The sequence below is a fragment of the Crotalus tigris genome, unplaced genomic scaffold (genome assembly GCF_016545835.1).
Source record: "Crotalus tigris isolate CLP2741 ecotype Arizona unplaced genomic scaffold, ASM1654583v1 scf7180000024338.4412243, whole genome shotgun sequence".
NCBI lineage: Eukaryota > Metazoa > Chordata > Lepidosauria > Squamata > Viperidae > Crotalus > Crotalus tigris.
Genome location: NW_024100508.1, coordinates 1,199,807 through 1,219,171, shown reverse-complemented (window position 1 = coordinate 1,219,171; position 19,365 = coordinate 1,199,807). Strand labels below are relative to the sequence as shown.

Genomic DNA, 19,365 nt, shown 5'->3' with positions numbered 1-19,365 from the left:
CACTAAATCCTTTGGTTCCCGTCCTCATCCATCCAGGGAAAGCGGCGCTTGGCAAATCAATGGCTTTTGGCACGCGTTGCATTTACCTGGGACGGAGGCTACAGCGCGCGCGAAGGGACAAAACGCCTCGTTTCTCTACTCCCGCTTCCTCGACCGTTCCTCACAGAGGAACCGGCTTCGGGCGGGGCTAGAAGGATGGTGACGTAGCCCACGCCGCGGGGGGGTGGAGCTTCCGGCGCGCCCGGGCTCCTCCGAGCGGAGTTGCCTTTGTCCCTCTGGCTGAGGCGATGCTGTCGTCGAGCAAGAAAGTGGCCGCCGCGGAGGTCCCGGTAAGCAGTGGCGGGAGCGGCGCGGGGAGCGATGGCGCTTCCGAAGCGCCTGCGCCCCCGCCGCCTCCGCCGCCCCCGGCCCTCTCCGCTTCCTTGGGGGCCGCCGCCACAACGGCGGAGGCCGGCGGCGCCTCGGAGCGCACGCCGCGTAAGAAGGAACCGCTGCGCGCCTCGCCGCCCGGGGCTTTATCCGAGCCGCCTCCCGCCGGCCCCGGTCCCGCCGTGGGCTCCGAAACGACCGGCATCGCCGAGACCCCCGAGGGCCGCAGGACCAGCCGCCGGAAACGGGCCAAGGTGGGTTGCTGCGCCGGGTTCAGGATCTCCCCCGGGGCTTTCCTGAGGGTGGCGGCGGAGGTGATGGTCACCCCCAGGTCGACCTGCTCCCCGTGCTCCTTTTCCTGACCCGGTGAAATCTCTCTCCCCGGATCGAAATATAAAATTAGGATGGAGTGGTGCTACTTTGGTGACCTTCGACTTGACCTTTCAGGCAGACCTGCATTGCAGGGGTGTTGTGAGGGCACACTGGGAGAGAGAACGGCATTTCATCATGAGTTAGGCATAGGACTTTGCTAGCCTCTGTCATTAGTCTGCAGATATTTTCCTCCTGCTGTATTCTTGTAAACCGCTCAGTCCAAGACAAGAGCTTTAAATAAAAGTGGCATTCCCCTCCTAGACAAAGATAAATTTGTTTTCCTAGTATTGAAATTATTGAAAGCTTATGTAGCAATAGTAAAGCTTAATATCATAAGCTTAGTGTTGAAAGCTTATATGGTTTCGAAAGACTGTTTTGTAATTTAACTTTTCAAAGGACTATAAACCACATTTCACTGAAAGCAAATTTTTATGTTTGCTCAATATTAAAATTGTATTGCATTCCCCAGAGTCATCTCTGCCTTTTTGGGGAGGTGGGAGGCTGGCCTGCTATATACCCATTCTAAAATCCTTTAATATCCCAAGCGCATAAAAAGGCAGACAGCGGGATAGGATTTTAGTTTAGTTCTCTAATTTAATTGGTTTATGGGTGGAGTCATGATACAGTTGTTCTTCCCGTGTTCCGTTTTTTTGCCATTTGCAAAATGTTTTACAGAATGTTACTATTTAGATAGAAAAATAACTTGGGAGCTTCTAGAATTCTTCTCTTCTTCCTAGGAAGAGTAATATTATTATTTGCAAAATTACTGAAATAGTTCCGAAAAATGTAATTCCATGTTTTTTTGATATCTTGTGCTATATCTTTTATGATATCTGGCCAGATTTCCTCTGTGCCAGATTTGAGGGCAAAACTTAGTTATGAATGTGTGGTAGAATGTGTGTGAGAATATGACACTGCATGATATGAGAGGGGAGTAGGGCTGTGTATATTGTCTTACATAATATTAAGCTCTAGCCCTAAAATTAAACTCTGTTGTTGAACATGGTTTTGAATAAATATTTCAGGATTGTATAGACCAGTGGTTCTCAACCTGTGGGTCGGGACCCCATTTGGGGTCAAACGACCATTTCACGGGGGTTGCCAAACAACGCAGTCCGCCATTTTTTTCCCCTTTTCCTTAGCTGTGCTACTCCCTTTTATTCTATTGGCTTTTGAAAGCCAATAAAATAGACTCTCTTGAATTGAGTCTAATTCTATTGGCTTTCAAAAGTCAATAGGAATTGTCCAGGCTGTCTCTGCCCTGCTGAGCCCACCAAAAGTCCCATTCTGCAAATGGTGCTGCACCAGTTGAGTAGTCCTCGACTTACGACCGGTTGGGGGTCGCGGCATTAAAAAGGTTGTGAACCACTGGTATAGAATATTGAATTTGCATGTCATTGTGGAATAAAATCAAATTCTATTATCAAAAAGAACTGATACTTAACAGTTTTGAATTTGTAATCAAATTATGAAATAATTTCTCTTAAGCGCTACTTTGGAATCTGTAATGACCAAGTGTGGATTTCTTCCAGAACACATCATAGGATTTGATAATCTTATGAGGATAACTCTGTGACTTTGTCTATGATGTATTGCATCTTTAAGCTTGTTCATTTTATTCAATACAATTTGCATTCAGTGTTTTTTATATTGATCACCTCTCCTACTGCAATTTACTTGATTGGTCAACATTTTTTCTGGCCAACTCCAATTACAGGTGGAATACAGAGAAATGGATGAGAGCCTTGCTAATCTTTCTGAAGATGAGTATTACTCTGAAGAGGAAAGAAATGCTAAAGCAGAAAAAGAGAAAAAGCTACCGCCTCCCCCTCCCCCTCCCCCTCCTGAGGAAGAGAATGAAAGTGAGCCGGAAGAACCCTCTGGTGAGTGGAAGGTCCCCATCCAGCAAGGCCACAATTATTTTACTCCTGAGATATCTGTATTTTTTTCAAGACAGCACAGACAGGCACACAACCTAATGCTTGAGTTCACCATAGGTTTTGCTGTGGAACAAAGAAAAAAAGTTATTTCAATCAATTTCTTTTTTCTCTTTAAATGTAGTCAGTTACATCTTTTAAGTACTACACATTTTCATATTTTAGTTACTCAGCAAGGTAGAAATTGTTGGACAGTGTTTTAAAACAAGTTAAATTTTCATGAGAACTGCTTATAGTTTTTTTCCTCTGCACTTTATTAAATAATCACCAGGCATTTCTGTTTTAGAGAAAAAGTCATCCTGCATGCTAGGCAAATTTCTAGCATCTAGTTTTTCTAAGGTCCAATTACATGTACAGTATAGTGTTAACATTGTGTCATGCCTTAAGGAAAAAGAGTTGACATCTGGCTTTTTTAAAAACACAGTGAACCTTGCATGGCGCATGGTTGGTAACTGGCAGTCTTTCCTGCAGTTGAAGTTCTAAACCCATTGTTTCAATTAAGAGGATGGCATCAAGTGAGAAGGCATAATTTAGTAGATACCACAGTTTGGTTTTAGACAATTGAATAGATTCAAGTTTAGTCGTTGTTGAATTGTTGAATATATCTATTTGGAGTATTGAATGAACTTTATAAAATTAGATAACAAGGCAGTTTAAGTGTATTTGGAGTTGTGTAAGTAGGTTAAACATCAGTTTTGTGTTTCTTGATTATATTATTTGTGGAGAAGACATGGCTTGGTAGCATTTCTAATCTATATATTTTCTAACTTTCAATCTTAATTTGCTGAATTGCCAATTGTGTTAGCCATTTCTTAAGAGATGCAAGCTTTGGCTTTTGCTGCTAGATATTTTTGCCAGTGTTCTCTGTACCAGAAATCATTTTTCTATTTAATACTTAAGTGCTGGGAACATTTTCCTCTGATGCAGAAATACACTAAAATTTGTCAATTGATAGGAGTGCAGTTATAAAGGTAAAAGAATTGAAAATCCAGTTGTAACCTGCACTTATATGGGTAGTAGATAAATACAGTCTTCTCACATAAACATTCATTTCAGGGTCACCCAAGCTCCTTTTTTAGTGTGTAATATAGGGCAGGCTATTGGGAAATACTTGAGGGTCTTGCTGATCTGTTGCAAACCTACCAGAGATCTATCAGTAATTCCAGATCTGTCTTACTCTTTGTATTATGTGTTATATATGTAGATACTTCAGAGAGAGCAAGAGGGAATACACAGTTAAGCCTGAATATTTTGAAGGTGCAGATATATCTCCAAATTCCATATCTTGGAAGGAATTCAACATAAATACTTGCTAATTTATGTACTGTATGAATCAGAATTATATAGTTAGTTGATTTGAATTCACTTCTTTACCTGGAGATAAGAGGAGGCACAATAATTGAATAAAGCATGTAAGTTGCTGCTAATAAGAAACTTTCATTGACAGTTTAACGTAAATTTCATTAATTAGGAATTTCAATCTTGGTCTTTGAAAAATGTTTTGACCGTGCCTTACTACTTTGTCGTAATCTTATTTTTTTGAAAAATGTATTTCTACTGACTGCAGAGTTAGCAGAATAGTACACTGGCTTCAATTTCACTACAAGGTATCTAGCTGTTATCTTTATTCTTTAGCATTATTTTCAATCTATTTCTGTTGTCAGCTTATTTATGATACATTATAAATATATCTTTCAAATTTTGACAGAATGTGTGTTCCTTTTCCAGATCCCAAGTATTTGTTTCATTGATAGTTTGCCTTTTGTTATAGAGCTCAAGGCAGTGTTCATAGCATTTCCTCCTTTCTTTTTTCCCATAGTAACACTCCTGTGAGGTAGGTTGGATTGTGTGGCTGTGACCAGTCCAAAATAACTCAGAAAACTTTTACATCAATTAGTGGATTTGAATGTGGATTTCCTTAGTGCTAATCCAATACCCTAACCCAGGGTAGGCAACCTTGGCTCTTTTATGATTCGTGGACTTCAACTCCCAGAATTCCTGAGCCAGCCAGTGCCCTAACCAGTGCAAAGTCAGGTTTCCTTTTCATTTCTGGAAAAGATCTGTTACTTCCCTCAGATCCATTCTTATAATTGTGTACTTCATTTTTTTCCATTTTTTGACATTGGCAGAATATCTGAATAAAACATGTTAGAATCCCCTGATTGCATTTCTGTGGGTTTTTTTTTAGTTTGCAACAAAATAAGAGGCAACCTTTCAGTTAAAAGAAATTCAACAGCTTTGAATATATCTCTGACCCGTAAATATTTCATGACCTTTTACTGCACATGAACACTCATTCAGAGAAAAAGTGTCTACTACTTTTTTATTTTTGTCAGCAAAGAAGAAGAATGCTGGTAGGGCTACAATAAGAATGCTACTTTAATAATTTTGCCATAGAAAGGGGCTGCAAAATAAAATAGGATGAATTACTTTCAAATATCATGCAGTAAACATCAGAGGGGTTATGAACTCCAAACACAAAAGACTACTCTTTTGCATGTATTTTGTTGAGAGTGAAAATAACAACATGTAGAAAGGTAGGAAGAAAGAGTTGAGTTCAAATACAATGAAGTGCCATGAGTGTTAAGTTGTGTTAGTGCTGTGCTAAATACAATATGAGCATTGCCCTCAACAGTAAAAGAAGGCAATTTACATGTCACTTACCCAAAAATGTGGAATGAATTATGTTTTTTAAATTCATCTGGGTTACAAAGAATCAATATATGTATAATTCAAAATCACAATCTTGAGGAAAGAGGAGAGTACACATTCCTGAGATTCAACTGTACCTAAAATTGTCTTACAAGGAAAAAGATGGGCAAAAGACACAGTACAAAAGTTACTTAATTTAAAAAGAGGTTTGGAGTGTCTCTTCAACCACAAATATTGTTCTAGGATGCATCTTTTATTCATTATCTGTTAAGCAATTAAATAATCTTTGTCATATTTGAAAAATATGTTTTAGTTTAATCTACTCTAATTCTTATTTATATAATAATCATATAGCATTATATTTTACTGAGATTGCTCTAAGCTGTGAAGAGGAAATTGATATATGCTAATGTTTTTGTTTGGAGGAAGTATAAAGCTTAATTTTCCTACAGTACAGGTTATCTACTAATTTGTTTTTCTACAACAGAAAGGGTTTATTCTACCAAGATTGAGAATTGCTGTTCTACAACTCTTGTCATCCCTCACTGCTGGCCAAGCTGACCGTACAGTTATACTTAATCTACATTTAGAGGGCTGCAGAATTACCAGCTGTATCTTATCTATCCACTAAATAATTCCATGTCTCTGTTGATAATTAGAAACCTTGCTGTTGTATAACCATGTCCTTCTAGGTCTTGGCCATTCCCTCAGGTTTTCCTTCCTTTGTAATATTGTTAATTGTGCAATCCCTCTTTCCTACACATTTCTTTGCTTGCATTGTCCTTACTGTAGCACTGCATTCTGTGCATTAAAGGGACATAATGGTAAAAAAAAAGTCATGCCATCTCATCTCCCCTTTTAGATGTTATAACATTCATATAACCTTTCTGTTTTCTTATTTGTCCATTGTCTAACACTAGGTCCCCCTTCTGTGCCCCAACTCCACTTCTGTAGCTACATGAAGGTTGACTTTTTAATAGGACCCAGAGGAGGTTCAGTAAGCAATTCATTTTTCTATAACACCTTTAACTTCCCCTGCATCTTCAGATGAAAAAGTGTTTCATCCCATTTAGGTTGCTCGTTTTTGCAAATGAAAGGAAACTTTGGGAAAAATTGAGAGAAGCTTTCTTCAAAGTAAGGCAAATTTTGAAGAAAGCTTTTCTCACTTCTCCCTTAGTAAGGAGGCTCTGTTGGTTATGTGTTCTTTAAAGTTATTTTACTTTGAGTTAGGACCCCCCCCCAATTTGTTACTGTTAACGAGGGAAAAGAAAGCTAATGGAACAAGAGGGAAATTACCTTTTTTCTGTTTTTTAGCTTATATACTGGAATATATTACTGCTTTTTGTTTCCATTTGCTTTTTGGAAGCGGCAGTAAGAAAATTGATATTTCTTATGGAAGCTCAACTTATTGCAGGTGAAAAACCCTTTTTCTTTTTCTTTTATCCAACTGGGGCTCTGCTTCCTGAAAAGTCCTGATGGGAAAGAAATTAACAGTTCAAGTACAAATGATCCTTCCTTCTGTTGGACATGCCATGGGTTTCTGGAAAGCATATTTTTGGGGGCTGATATAACAAGACAAAATGAATTAATAGAGTACAGTGTGGTATATTTAATGTAAAATAGTTGTTAACTATTGCTAACTGTTGTTCTATAGCCCTTAACTCAGCAAAAATGGGTGAGGTTGTATTGTGTTCTGGCTGGACCATAATCACTGGCTCATTCCTGATAGTAGTTTCTTGTATTTATCAAGGATGCTGTGTTAATACGTTGTGCTTGAGTCTCAGTAAATTCTGCTGACAAGACTGGATAGACCTTAGTGTCAGAGCTTCTAGTGTAGGACTGCTGTGATAAAAGATTACTGATAAATAGCTGAATTACATAACTATCTGCATGGGGAAATTTTTTTAATTAAGGTTTATTATAAAATACAAATGAAAAATTGAGAAAGTTAGAGAAGAAAAGTGCAGAAAGATAATTATATAACTGTATTCACAAGTCTTCTCTTCTGAAATGAGACACATGGTAGAAGATTTTTTTTTCAGATATACTTTTAGTTTAGCTTGTGGGAAAATAAGAGGAGGAAAGTCTGTGAGGTATGTTTGCCCCCTTGAGTTGTTTATAAAAATAATAAAAGAGGGATACAAATAAATAATATTCTGTCCTGCAAGGTGAAAGTTTAATTTATTGAAACAACCTGAACATTTCTTCTTCAGAGTTGCTTCAACAAATTACCCCTTGAACTATTCACCATTATTTAGGTACTTCTTTTCTTCTGGTATTGGGCAAAAGTGGAAACGAGAGTAGAGGGAAGATTAGGGCTTCCTTCAAGTGTATTTACTTCCCTGCCTCTGAATAGGCCGAAAGCTTTAACACTGTAGGATAATTCAGTGATACATGAATAAATATGACAGCATTGTATATAATGTGAATCCTAGCATAGTAAAAGTTATGTAGCATTTAAGTACTTGAAGGTGCACAAAATCAGTCTTAGAAAGTAAGAGGTTATGGGAAAGAAGAACAATATATCAGATTTCTTGCCCTTTAAATAATATATGTTTCCAAGGACATCCCAACCAAGACTTTAAAAATCCTTGGTGTTTCAGACCCTTGGTTAGACTACTCACCTACATGGTCTTCCTAATTATAATGGGAAGTATATTTTTATTTTGTCATAATCTGTTAGTACACTGGTTCATGCATATTTATCCACCAGGTGACCTGAAAATACTGTATATATCTATCTTTTCCCTATAAGAGTCTGACAAAGGGTTCCAACAACAAGGATGAAGCATTAGAAGACTGGAGAGTATGTGAAGCCCACGACTCAGATTTCCGAATTTCGAATTCTCAGAAAATGTTTTCCCTCCATTAGTTGGTGAACTTCTAAACTGGAATCACCAATTATCAGGCCTCCCTGTCCCCAAATGACTTGAACTTATGGAGAAAGGTCCCTGAGATCTCCTCTTTCCTTCCACAGGGCAAGCAGGAGGACTTCAAGACGACAGTTCTGGAGGGTATGGAGACTGCCAAGCATCAGGTGAGGGTGGCGTTTGATGCTTGCCACTTAGTAGCAAGAGCCCCCAAATCAGGGATTGATGCTTGCAAATGCGTGTGGGTGGGCGGGCTCAGACTTAATTTGAAGTACAAGGGACGTGCATTTGCCTGTTGAAAAAGGAAGGTAAAACTTCAAATCCCAGCTGGTGAAGATGATGCGGAAAGGAAAGCATTCTGAATTTTTTAGGCAGAATTCCCAGCCCTCTGTTCTTCCATGAATTTGGTGGAAATCAGAGGCTTATGTTTATACAACTTAAAGGGCAGTTTCCCTCCCTCCTTTCAGAGCTGTAGGCCTTTTACATTACATACTGTAATTCTGCACTTTAACCAATTTAGCTTACACTTTCTGCTTATATATCCCACTAAGAATTAGACTTATTTTCAAATAAATGTATATAGAAGTGTGCCGTTAATTTAGGGATTGATCACCAATCTGTCTTAGTTTCTTACTTTGACAACCTTTTTGAGAACCTTTGATACAAATGATAATCTCAGTTCCAGCTGATGCCTGCAGGGTAGAATTTTTGTATCTAAGGACAGACGTGGTCAGTTTAAGGTGCAGCTTTGGTCTGCTTTTCAGAGCAATTTATCATTTGTTTAATTTTTGAAGCCTTACCTGTTTAAATGGGTGGTTATTTTGGATATACATGTTGAAGAGATAAAAGTAGAGACCTTGAAATAAATTTATTTGGCCTGTCTTAATGATTATTTCGAAGTCTGGATTGGGTTTGAAATTCTGAGCAAACAGATCTGTTAAGTGCTGCTATACTGCAATGCTGAGAAGTCTTGGCAAGTCTGACAAGAATTTAAGGTCCAACTTGTAAGTCGTTATGTACTAGTATTAGACATTCTAATACTTTGATCTTCTTTCTTAAATTTCAAAAAGGTGGTATGGGTATCTATCTGGAATTATGTTCTAAGTATCAATGGTTCTGAATTTGTGATTTTTGTGTTCTCTTCTTCCTTGAAATATTTCCCAGTTCTGATCCCCCCCCCCCCGGTACATTGAATAACAAATGATCCTCAGTCATCATGACTTGGATGGTGTCTAAGAAAGATGATTAACACGTGGGTGGCATTAGTTGGGAAATTATTATCTTAAACATTTAGATTTTCCAGCCAAGCTCAGGTACTCAGGAGGCCCTTTATAGCTTAAAAAATGGAAATACACTTTTATATGGTTTTATTTGGGAAGGCAAAAATTTGGGAAGGCAACTTTGGGAAGGCAAAAATTCCAGTGGTTAATATATGCTTATATGAGGACCACAACAGTGTCAACTTCCAATTATTATATTCAAATTACTGTACATTTGTGTCAGTGACAGAGATGAAAGGTTCTTCCTGCTGAGCCCTGAATCTTCCTTTCAGCACACTTTCAGTCCATAACTGTGTGTTTCTATGGTCTGCATATTCCTTTGAAAAGAATACAGTTAAGCTATTACTTAATTACAGGTAGTCCTCCACTTATGACCACAATTGAGCCCAAAATTTATGTTGCTAAGTGAGAAATGTCTTAAGTGAATTTTGTCCCATTTTACAACTTTCTCGCCACATTTGTTAAGTGAATCACTGCGGTTCTGAAATTAGTAAAGTTAAGCGAACTGGGTTTCCCCATTGACTTTGCTTGTCAAAAGGTTGCAAAAGATGATCACATGACCCTGGGACAATCCAACCAGCATAAATATGAATCAGTTGTCAGACATCCAAATGTAAATCAAGCCATGGGGATGCTGCAATGGTCATAAGTTAACTTTTTTCAGTGCCATTGTAACTTTGAACGGTCACTAAATGAAGCTTGTAAGTCGAGGACTACCTGTACACTTTAAATGACTTGTGGCTTATTTACAGTAGTAATATTTTATTTAGTTGTTTTTCTTATACCATTAGGCAGTCACTCTCAGCTGAAATGGGAAAGCTGATCATCTTATAGGACATCATCTAGCAAAAGACAAATCTATCTTTGTTTGTACAATTGGCTACATCTATGTTACACTCAAGGATTATGTAAATGTTACTACACTTAAATATGCAAATTTATACATACATACATACATACATACATACATACATACATATTTGTTTTCTGAGGTTTTCGCAGGTGTTTGTATGTAGGTCTTTGGTTATTCGGGTTTTCTCCCACGTAAAATTGGAAGTGTCTTGGCAATGTTTCGACGAAGTCCCATTCGTCATCTTCAGGCTGGTGTTTTCAGCTTCGTGCTTCGAGGGGCAATGTGTGGTCTTAGCTGTTTCTTCCTTTTAACTGCCAGTGGAGTTATGAACTGATTGGGTGGGACCAATCAGTTCATACCTCCACAGGCAGTTAAAAGGAAGAAACAGCTAAGACCACACATTGCTCCTCGAAGCATGAAGCTGAAAACACCAGCCTGAAGATGGCGAATGGGACTTCGTCGAAACGTCGCCAAGACACTTCCAATTTTACGCGGGAGAAAACCCGAATAACCAAAGACCCACACACACACACACACACACACACACACACATATGCATGTTTCAGTTTCAACCTTGTAATTTCAACTTTTGTCTACAGAAGAGCTAATTATAGAAAATAACATTTGAGAGACTCAGACTGTTACATGCTATGTAATTATTCAGCTCTTGCACTCATATTGTAGCTATACAGAGCTCTTATATCTGTAAGGATGTGCATTATATCATTTGGGTTTCCTGAGGGTATAAGTTGTAGATGAAAGTGCTGCTGGCAGACTTTTGTGAATAGGAACAATTTATAGAAGAACAGAATGCTGGATGAATTGTTCTTTGGATTGGGTCCAGTATAAAGCCAATTTTGTTTCTAAAAAAGTTCATTACTCCATCCAAACTGCATTTGGATCGCATGGTTTATTTTTAAAAATGCAAGATTTATTTGCACTTGACATCTTATGAATGAATATTTAATCAATTTGTAACTGCAGCAAAAACATTCTAAGGTCAGTTCAGGGATTCATGTTTGCCCAAAGCAAACATCCAGTAGGAAGGGAAACAACAGTGCCCTAATTCTCCCAGTGGTTGCTTACATAAATAACAGGTAATATTAACTTGGGCATCCATTTATAAATAATTGCAATTATGCACATTTGTGGGCCTGTATTAGCGTTTATTACTGTTGTAGATCAAGCATCACAAATGAGCAAATGTGAAACCTTAATACTAATTTGTACAGAGATAGGCGCTTCAGTGTGGTTTCCTCCTATGTTCAACTCTAGTACCGGTAAGCACTCAGGCAGAACTGTTTTCTAGTGACACATAAATCATAACTCAGTCCTGCTCCTATTTGCGTTTTTCAGCACAACTAAAATATCCGTGATTTTCATTCTGAAATGCCAGTGTTCCTCAAGAGTTAAAAATTTTAAATATACAAGCTTATATATTAGGCACATTGGCATCTGATATTGGAAATTTATATTTCTTTTTCAGTAGTTTTGCTTAGTGGACACGTTTAAAAACCTGAGAGAGATAGCCAAAAATATGCTTAGGTTTTTCACCCAAAAGCTAGGAGAAAGATTGACAGTCTGATTTATATAGCATGTGAGGAGTTTGTGTGACCCTGTCTTGATCATATCTTGCTAAATATCTTTTTGGTAACGTGCCATAGAAAGACACAATCTTGGCTAGATTTAAAGAGAACAGTTGATAAAACTTGTCATTCTATGTGAGTGTTGCTAATATTTTAGGCATTCCTGAAAGTAAATGCTTTTATCTTGGGACAATACTTTTATGTGAGAATGAAATCCCAGATCTTTGCAGAACTGTCCATCTCCTCCTCATCTCTTTTCACCAGCTTATTTTTTATTTATTTTTTTGAGCATGAGCATTAGAGTCTCCCATGCTATGTACCTTATCAGGCATCAAGGGATCTCCAGTATTTTCAGTTTGGGGCGAGTACTTAAATGTCTTCCCATGTGATGTTTAAATTCTTTAAGTTGTCCATGAATGTTCTTTGCCGTGTATTTCAAGGGTGCCCTTTGGCATTGTGGGGCAGTCCATCTCATTGCCATCTTGGGAATTTGGTTGTTCTCCATACCGAGTATATGACCTGCAAGCTGGACATTGCCGGTCCCAAGTCCTGATGAAAAAGGAGGAGGGTTGGAATCTGAAGAAAATTTAGTTAACCAGCTTATTGGGCCAGCAGATATTTACAGATAGTGCTCCAACTTATGACCACAATTGAGCCCAAAATTTCTGTTGCTAAGCGAGACATTAGTTAATTGAGTTTTGTCCCACTTTACAACATTTCTTGCCACTGAACCACTGCAGTTGTTAAGTTAGTAACGTGGTTGTTAAGTGAATCTGGCTTTCCCATTGATTTTGCTTGTCAGAAGGTCACAAAAAGTGATCACATGCCTCCGAGACACTGCGATCGTCATAAATATGAACCAGTTGCCAAGTGTCCTAATTTTGAGCACATAACCACGTGGATGCTGCAATGGTCATAATTGTGGAAATGGTCAAAAATCACTTTTTTCAGTGCTGTTGTAACTTTGAACGGTATTAAATGAATCACTGTAAATCGAAGATTACCTGTAGGAGGAAAGGGAGAATTGTATGGGGAAAGAATTAGTGTAACTGTCCAAACACTTCATCCTAAAACCTAGGCTAAAATAAAGCTTTCTTATTAGATAGGTGTGACCTGCTGGGAAATCAGCATCAACCAACCAGTTTTCTGCATCCTATTTGGCTGTTAAATGATGTGTAATAATTAAGAAAAAAAAGCATTACAGTTCCAAATGTCAGCAGTTTAAAAAGAATAAAAAGAGGAAAACACTATAAAGAAAGCAAGTAGAGAAGGGAAACTTCATTGCATGTTATATCTCAACATTATGATTCCGTTTCCTTTTTCATCATTGTGGCATTAGTGATCCTTATGATGAAGCCATCACAGATTTCGTGAGATATTGTTCCTAAAATAGGAACATATTCTTGGATTTTTCTAGAGAGCATTATGGAAGACCTTTTGCTTCAGCTCCAATGACGTCTTCTCAAGGCTAAATGTGATCAAATACCACAGCTAGATCATATAATTTTAGGCTCAAATCTATGCTATCCTAATATGTAATTGTCCTATAAGTTCAGGAAACCTAGGGAATTATTAATAAAAAGAGCCATGGTGGCGTAGTGGCTAGAATGCAGTATTGCAGGCCAACTCACTGCTCACTGCCAGGAGTTCGATTCTCACTGGCTCAAGGTTGACTCAGCCTTCCATCCTTCCAAGATCAGTAAAATGAGGAGCCAGATTGTTGGGGGCAACAGGCTGACTCCATAAACCGCTTAGAGAGGGCTGTAAAGCACTGTGAAGTGGTATATACAGTAAGTCTAAGTGCTATTGCTAAAAACTAAGGCAGAATTGGAGACAATAGCACCACATATATGACTTTTATAGAAATCAGTACAGTTTCCTGATGTTACAAATACATTGGAACAAAGACTTATAATAAGGTGTTAGAAAGTTCAGAATGGGCTAGTTTTCTAAAGCTGTAATAAGCATAATTACAAATCTGTGGGCCTAATAATGGGTTGCTGATTACTCTTGCTCTAGAAATTTTTATTTCAGTGGGTGCATAATTGGTGCTATTATAGTACCATAATACAAAATTAATGTTTCCAAGTTTGTGGAACTGGAAAGAAAAGGTTCTTTCCAAATTACTGAGGATTAAAAGAAAGCGTCCAAGTAATTTTTCAATAGAGAATTCATTAATTGCTTGTTAGAACGTCGCAAAAGGTGATCACATGACCCCAGGACAATGCAGTTGGCATAAATATGAGCCAGTTGCCACGCATCTGAATTTTGATCACCATGGGGACACTGCAATAGTCGCAAATGTGAAAAACAGTCATAACTCATGTTTTTCAGTGCCGTTGTAATTTTGGTCACTAAACAAACTGTTGTAAGTTGAGGATTACCTGTTCTTTTGTTTATTTATTTTTATTTATAATTTCCACTTTTAAGGCCTGTACCCAAACATGAATCTGCAGGACAATGCCTTTGTGAAGCATTGATTGCTTCTTTTAGCAAGCCTTCTCACTTACTAGCAGGATCCTGATGGATGTTTGACTTGGTAAATAAATGCTTCATTAAGATTGCAGTGTCTGCACAGAAGCTCAGTAGTACATTTGACTAAAGATGTTTTAAGACTATATGCTAAAGTCTCAGACTTTTGAATAAGTTTCCTGAGATAAGAACCCTCCAAGTAAACTAGGTTAGGTGTGCCCTTGCAAAAAGTAGAATAGGATTTAAGAGGATTGTCAGTCAGTTCAATGAACAAAACTGTGAGAGGTTGAATTGATTTTCATTACTCAACTAACTTTGCAACATTTTCCAATGTCTCAGCCAATAGTTTTAAAGAAAAAGACAGTTGCATTTAGAAATGTGTTTCGAGTGTAATGTCAATAGTGCATTAAGAGATGTTCTTTCTGTGAAAGAGTAAAAAACATATATCATCTAAGACTGTCTGTTTCTTAGTTTCTGCACTGTGTAGCAAGATTTTGCTCTTTCCTGTACTTTTGCATACTTGTCACATGCTTGTTCTTTCATTTTAGGTGTGGAAGGCGCAGCTTTCCAGAGCAGGCTTCCACACGATCGAATGACATCACAAGAAGCAGCTTGTTTTCCAGATATTATCAGTGGGCCCCAGCAAACTCAGAAGGTTTTTCTTTACATCAGAAATCGAACGGTATGCTAATTATTTCAAGCTCAAATACTTTCCCCCCCCCCCAGGTCGATAAGGTTTTCCAAATGGTTTTGGATCTCTCAGACATGCACTTTGTAATTTTGTGTTTACTGAATTCTTCCAGTGTTCCTGTTCTGTCCATATGTAGAAAACTGAAGCTGTTCATTGTAAAGCAGCTTATTTAATACTAATTCTGATGGCACATACTGAGAAATTTCCCTTTGTTAAGAGAAGCCATAAAATAAGGGAATCAAAGCCATGTTTTAGTATGCAATTAATGTATTCCACAAATGGAGCCACACACATTAAAACTCCTCTTCCCTTAGTCATTTTCTGTGCTCTTTCTCTTTCCACAGAGTTGAAATTATTTTCTGCTGACACTTTTTGGTTGGTTTTGGTAACATTTTGAAATGAAAAACCTGCAGTTCTCTTATATAATAATAGGGAGTCAGTTTGGTCTAGTGGTTAAGGCTCTAGGCTAGAAACTGAGAGACTGAGAGATCTAGTTCTGCCTTAAGACATGAAAGCCAGTCACTTTCTCTTAGCCCAACTTATCTCAGAAGGTTCTTGTGGGAAAAATAGGAAGGAGTATTAGGTATGTTTTCTGCCTCGAGTTATTTATTAAAACAATAAAGGTGGGGTATAAATCAATACATAAATTCAGCTAAGGATGTGGTTTCATGATTGGTTCCACAATAGGGACACAGTGCTGTGGACTTTAAGGGTACAAGTAAACTTAAAATGTTGTTTAATGATGGTTCAAATAAATAAATCCACCCCTTCCAATGTTTTCTTTCTCTTCTTTGATACTCACAACTTCCTCTTAGCCACCTGGACTTATGCTTTGTTTGCATTTCTTTCTTTTCTTTTCTTTCCTTTTTTTTGGTCTTAGTTTTTCTTTCAGTTTAGGGTTGCAGCTTATATAATGTATACACTGCTTTTCTGATCAGGTGCTTAGAGAAAGAAGAGGAGAATTTATCATAAAACCATGCAGGCTTGGTTCACGTGAGCTTGCTCACAACCCATTCAAACTCTTCCACTGGCATAATTATGGGTTCAGGTCGATGAATATTTTGTTTGCTCTTTTTTTAAAAGCCAAGTGAATTTCTGGCAGTGTGGGCTACATGCAGCCTATATCTAAAAAGTGTTTTTGCAACCTTGATTATTTTTAAACAAATTTGTTTTCACTTTTAATATTCTACCAGAATACAGGTAGTCGTCAACTTAATGACAATTCATTTAGTGACTATTCACTAAAAAGTGACTTATGACCGTTTTCCATGCTTACACCCATTGCTGTATCCTCATGATCACATGATCAAAATTCAGACACTTGGCAAGTGACTCACATTTATGACAGTTGCAGTTTCCCAGGGTCATGTAATCCCCTTTTGCAACCTTCTGACAAGTCAAGTCAATGGGGAAGCCAGATTCACTTAACCAACCATGTTACTAACTTAACAACTGCAGTGATTCACTTAACTGTGGCAAGAAAAGTCGTAAAATGGGGCACAACTCACTTAGCAAATGTCTCACTTATCAACAGAAATGTTGGGCTCAGTTGTGGTCATAACTCAAGGACTACTTGTATAAATGGATCCTCATGCTTTAATTTTTTTTTCTTAAATTAATGTTAAATGCATGTAAAATTGCAATGCAAATTCTGCTTTTAAAATGGTTAGTACCTGTATTAATGACAACATTTTGTGTGTGTGTGATTAAACACAGTTGCAGCTTTGGTTGGATAACCCAAAGATTCAGCTGACCTTTGAGGCAACGGTACAGCAGTTAGAAGCACCCTATAATAGTAAGTTGCTGACGGGGGGCGGGGATTTGAGCATGTCATAGATGGTTCTTTGGTGGTAACAGGCATCGGGAAGAGCTCAAAATAATTACAGCAGAAACGCTGAACCTGAAGAGGTGCTTCAGATGGTCATATCTCCATTCCAGCCTCTTTTCCCTTTTCCTGCTATTTTGCCTCTTACCTTTTAACCAACTGGTGTTTGTGCTTGGGTCTGTGTGACATGCTGCCCTTTCTATTCCTTCTATACCAGGGGTCTTCAAACTTGGCCCTCTTATGACTTGGGGACTTCAACTCCCAGAATTCCTCAGCCAGCCACGCATGCCTGGCTGAGGAATTTTGGGAGTTGAAGTCCCCAAGTCATAAAAAGGCCAAGTTTGAAGACCCCTGTTCTATACAGAGTGGTACGTATTTCATCCGTGTTTTACAAGACTTCTGTGCCAGAGCAAAATAGATTTTTCATACTGCCTGCAACTTACACAGACTAGTTCTCACATTTGTGGAACTTGTGCCATTTCTCCTGGTAATGGGAATGCTCAAAGAGCAGCAATAGGTGCTAATACCCTGGCTGCTGGGTTGGGGACAGACTCCACTCCCCCCCCCCCCCCGCTCTCTGCTCTCCACCCATCCATGTTTTTGTTTTCATGCTGATGTATTCTCATGTTCTTTTTCATTGTTTATTGTTCTGTTGTTTCACCTATGCTCTGTTTACACTCTTTTCATTTCTTCCTTTTTATTGTTGTAAGCCATCTAGCACAGCCCCATGGCGAGATAGGTGACAAATAAGTGTAATAAATACCACAAATCCCCTAATCACAGTCCTTTTGGGGCTCCTCTATTTCTTGAGGTTACACTGCCTTATCAGTTCATTTTGAGATATTGCTGCTTAGTCTCTCTGTGCTAGCATGTGTGGGGAAAGTAAGTTTTCAGATGAATTGGGACCATTTAAACCAAATGGAAACATAATTTGCCATGGCCTAGGACAGACATGTCAAACACAAGGCCCGGGGGCCAGATGCGGCCCGTGAAGTGGTTTCATGTGGCCCATGAAGCCATCCTGGAAACAGTGAGGGAACGGCCCCCACTGCCTTGGCCCTGGCCCAGGCCAGCCGGGAGCCAATGTATAATTTTATGGTGGCCATCTATGCTGAAACACATTCAGTCTTAGCTCCACAAGGCCGCCTGGAAATGGCTTGGTGCCGCAGGTGCTCGAGGGCCAGGCTGGGCATTTGACCTCTGCTGCCCAGGGCTCTGGGCAGCCCGTGCCACCATCCAGCCTCCCACACATGGCCTGAGAGGAACGGTGAAGCTCCTCCAGTGGACCATGGCTTGGCACTTGCCCTGATCCCACCCCCTTCTGCCAGAGACCCTCAGATCTGTCCCACTCCTGCCCAGGCCCCCACAGGCACTCTTGACACGAACGATGTAGAGCTGGCCATGCCCACATAATAGGCCACACCCACTATGTCCATGCCCACCCAGTAGGCCGTACTCACCCTGTCCACCCCCCTCCCGAGGGCAACTGCAGTGCTGATGCGGCCCTCAATGAAATTGAGTTTGACACCCCTGGCCTAGGAGCTGGGTCATAGCTCTCTGTTCTAGCACTTATCAGAAAATTCCCATGGCAACCCTTTTCATCTATTTTTTCTCAGACAATTATTTGTTTGACATTTGGGTAGTAGAAAGGCAGGAAGTAACCCAAGATCTGTTATGAATATGTATACTTGCATCGTCTAATACTTATGAATATTTATGCCTGCATCTTTTTTCTCCTTTCACAAAATGAATAAATATCACCGCATTTCTTTATTTGCAGGAGTGATTCACTTTGGTAGGGTCTTCTTCAGTATGTACTGTTTATATAATAGCCACTTCAGTGAGCTTTGATTATTTGCTTTGGGTCCTGTGTTCTTTTCACACATGGTTACTGGAGAAAAGGGCTGTATTAAAAAGTAAAAGTCACTGGTGGACTATGAAATATTTGTTTATGGAGATTTTTAGGAAAAGAGTTTCTTGGGTTTGTTCTACTATGATACTTTTTTAATTAACTCTGACCCTTTCTTGTTTGTTGGACTTTGTATTGGGAAACGTGTAATTAGAAGTGAAGACTGGAGTGACACTGTCAAGACCGATAGAAATATCCCCACCTCGCCATAATCAGTGCTCATTAAAAAATATTTTGTTGTAGGTGATACGGTACTTGTCCATCGAGTACATAGCTACCTAGAACGGCATGGCTTAATCAATTTTGGTATCTACAAAAGAGTGAAGCCCCTACCAAGTAAGAACTTAAATTATTTTTTTATTTCAAGATACATCATTTCATCTTTTAAGTTAAGGCTAAGTGATTTCTGCCATATGTAAACTGCTCTCTAAAACTGAACGCTTTTTCTAGATACTTCCTTTTTTTTAAGGAAGTAGTTAGGCTCACACATCCTTTTGAGCTGTGCTTATTTTGACATGGTTTGACATACAATTTATGTTAAATGCTAAA

The 19,365-nt window shown here is 38.8% G+C and overlaps 1 protein-coding gene across 2 annotated transcripts in view; it reads left to right on the top strand.

The window, feature by feature from the left end:
• The first annotated feature begins 212 nt into the window (after positions 1-212).
• KDM1A (lysine demethylase 1A) overlaps positions 213-19,365 on the top strand; it is a 30,950-nt gene continuing 11,797 nt past the window's right edge. Inside the window, exons 1-6 of one of the 2 annotated variants that reach the window (XM_039325762.1) lie at positions 213-623; positions 2,459-2,624; positions 8,308-8,367; positions 14,940-15,073; positions 16,799-16,877; positions 19,060-19,152. In XM_039325762.1, coding sequence (XP_039181696.1) covers positions 288-623; positions 2,459-2,624; positions 8,308-8,367; positions 14,940-15,073; positions 16,799-16,877; positions 19,060-19,152 — 868 coding nt within the window. In that variant the 5' untranslated portion in view covers positions 213-287. The remainder of the gene's footprint in view (positions 624-2,458; positions 2,625-8,307; positions 8,368-14,939; positions 15,074-16,798; positions 16,878-19,059; positions 19,153-19,365) is intronic. The other variant, XM_039325763.1, reaches the window with a different exon arrangement.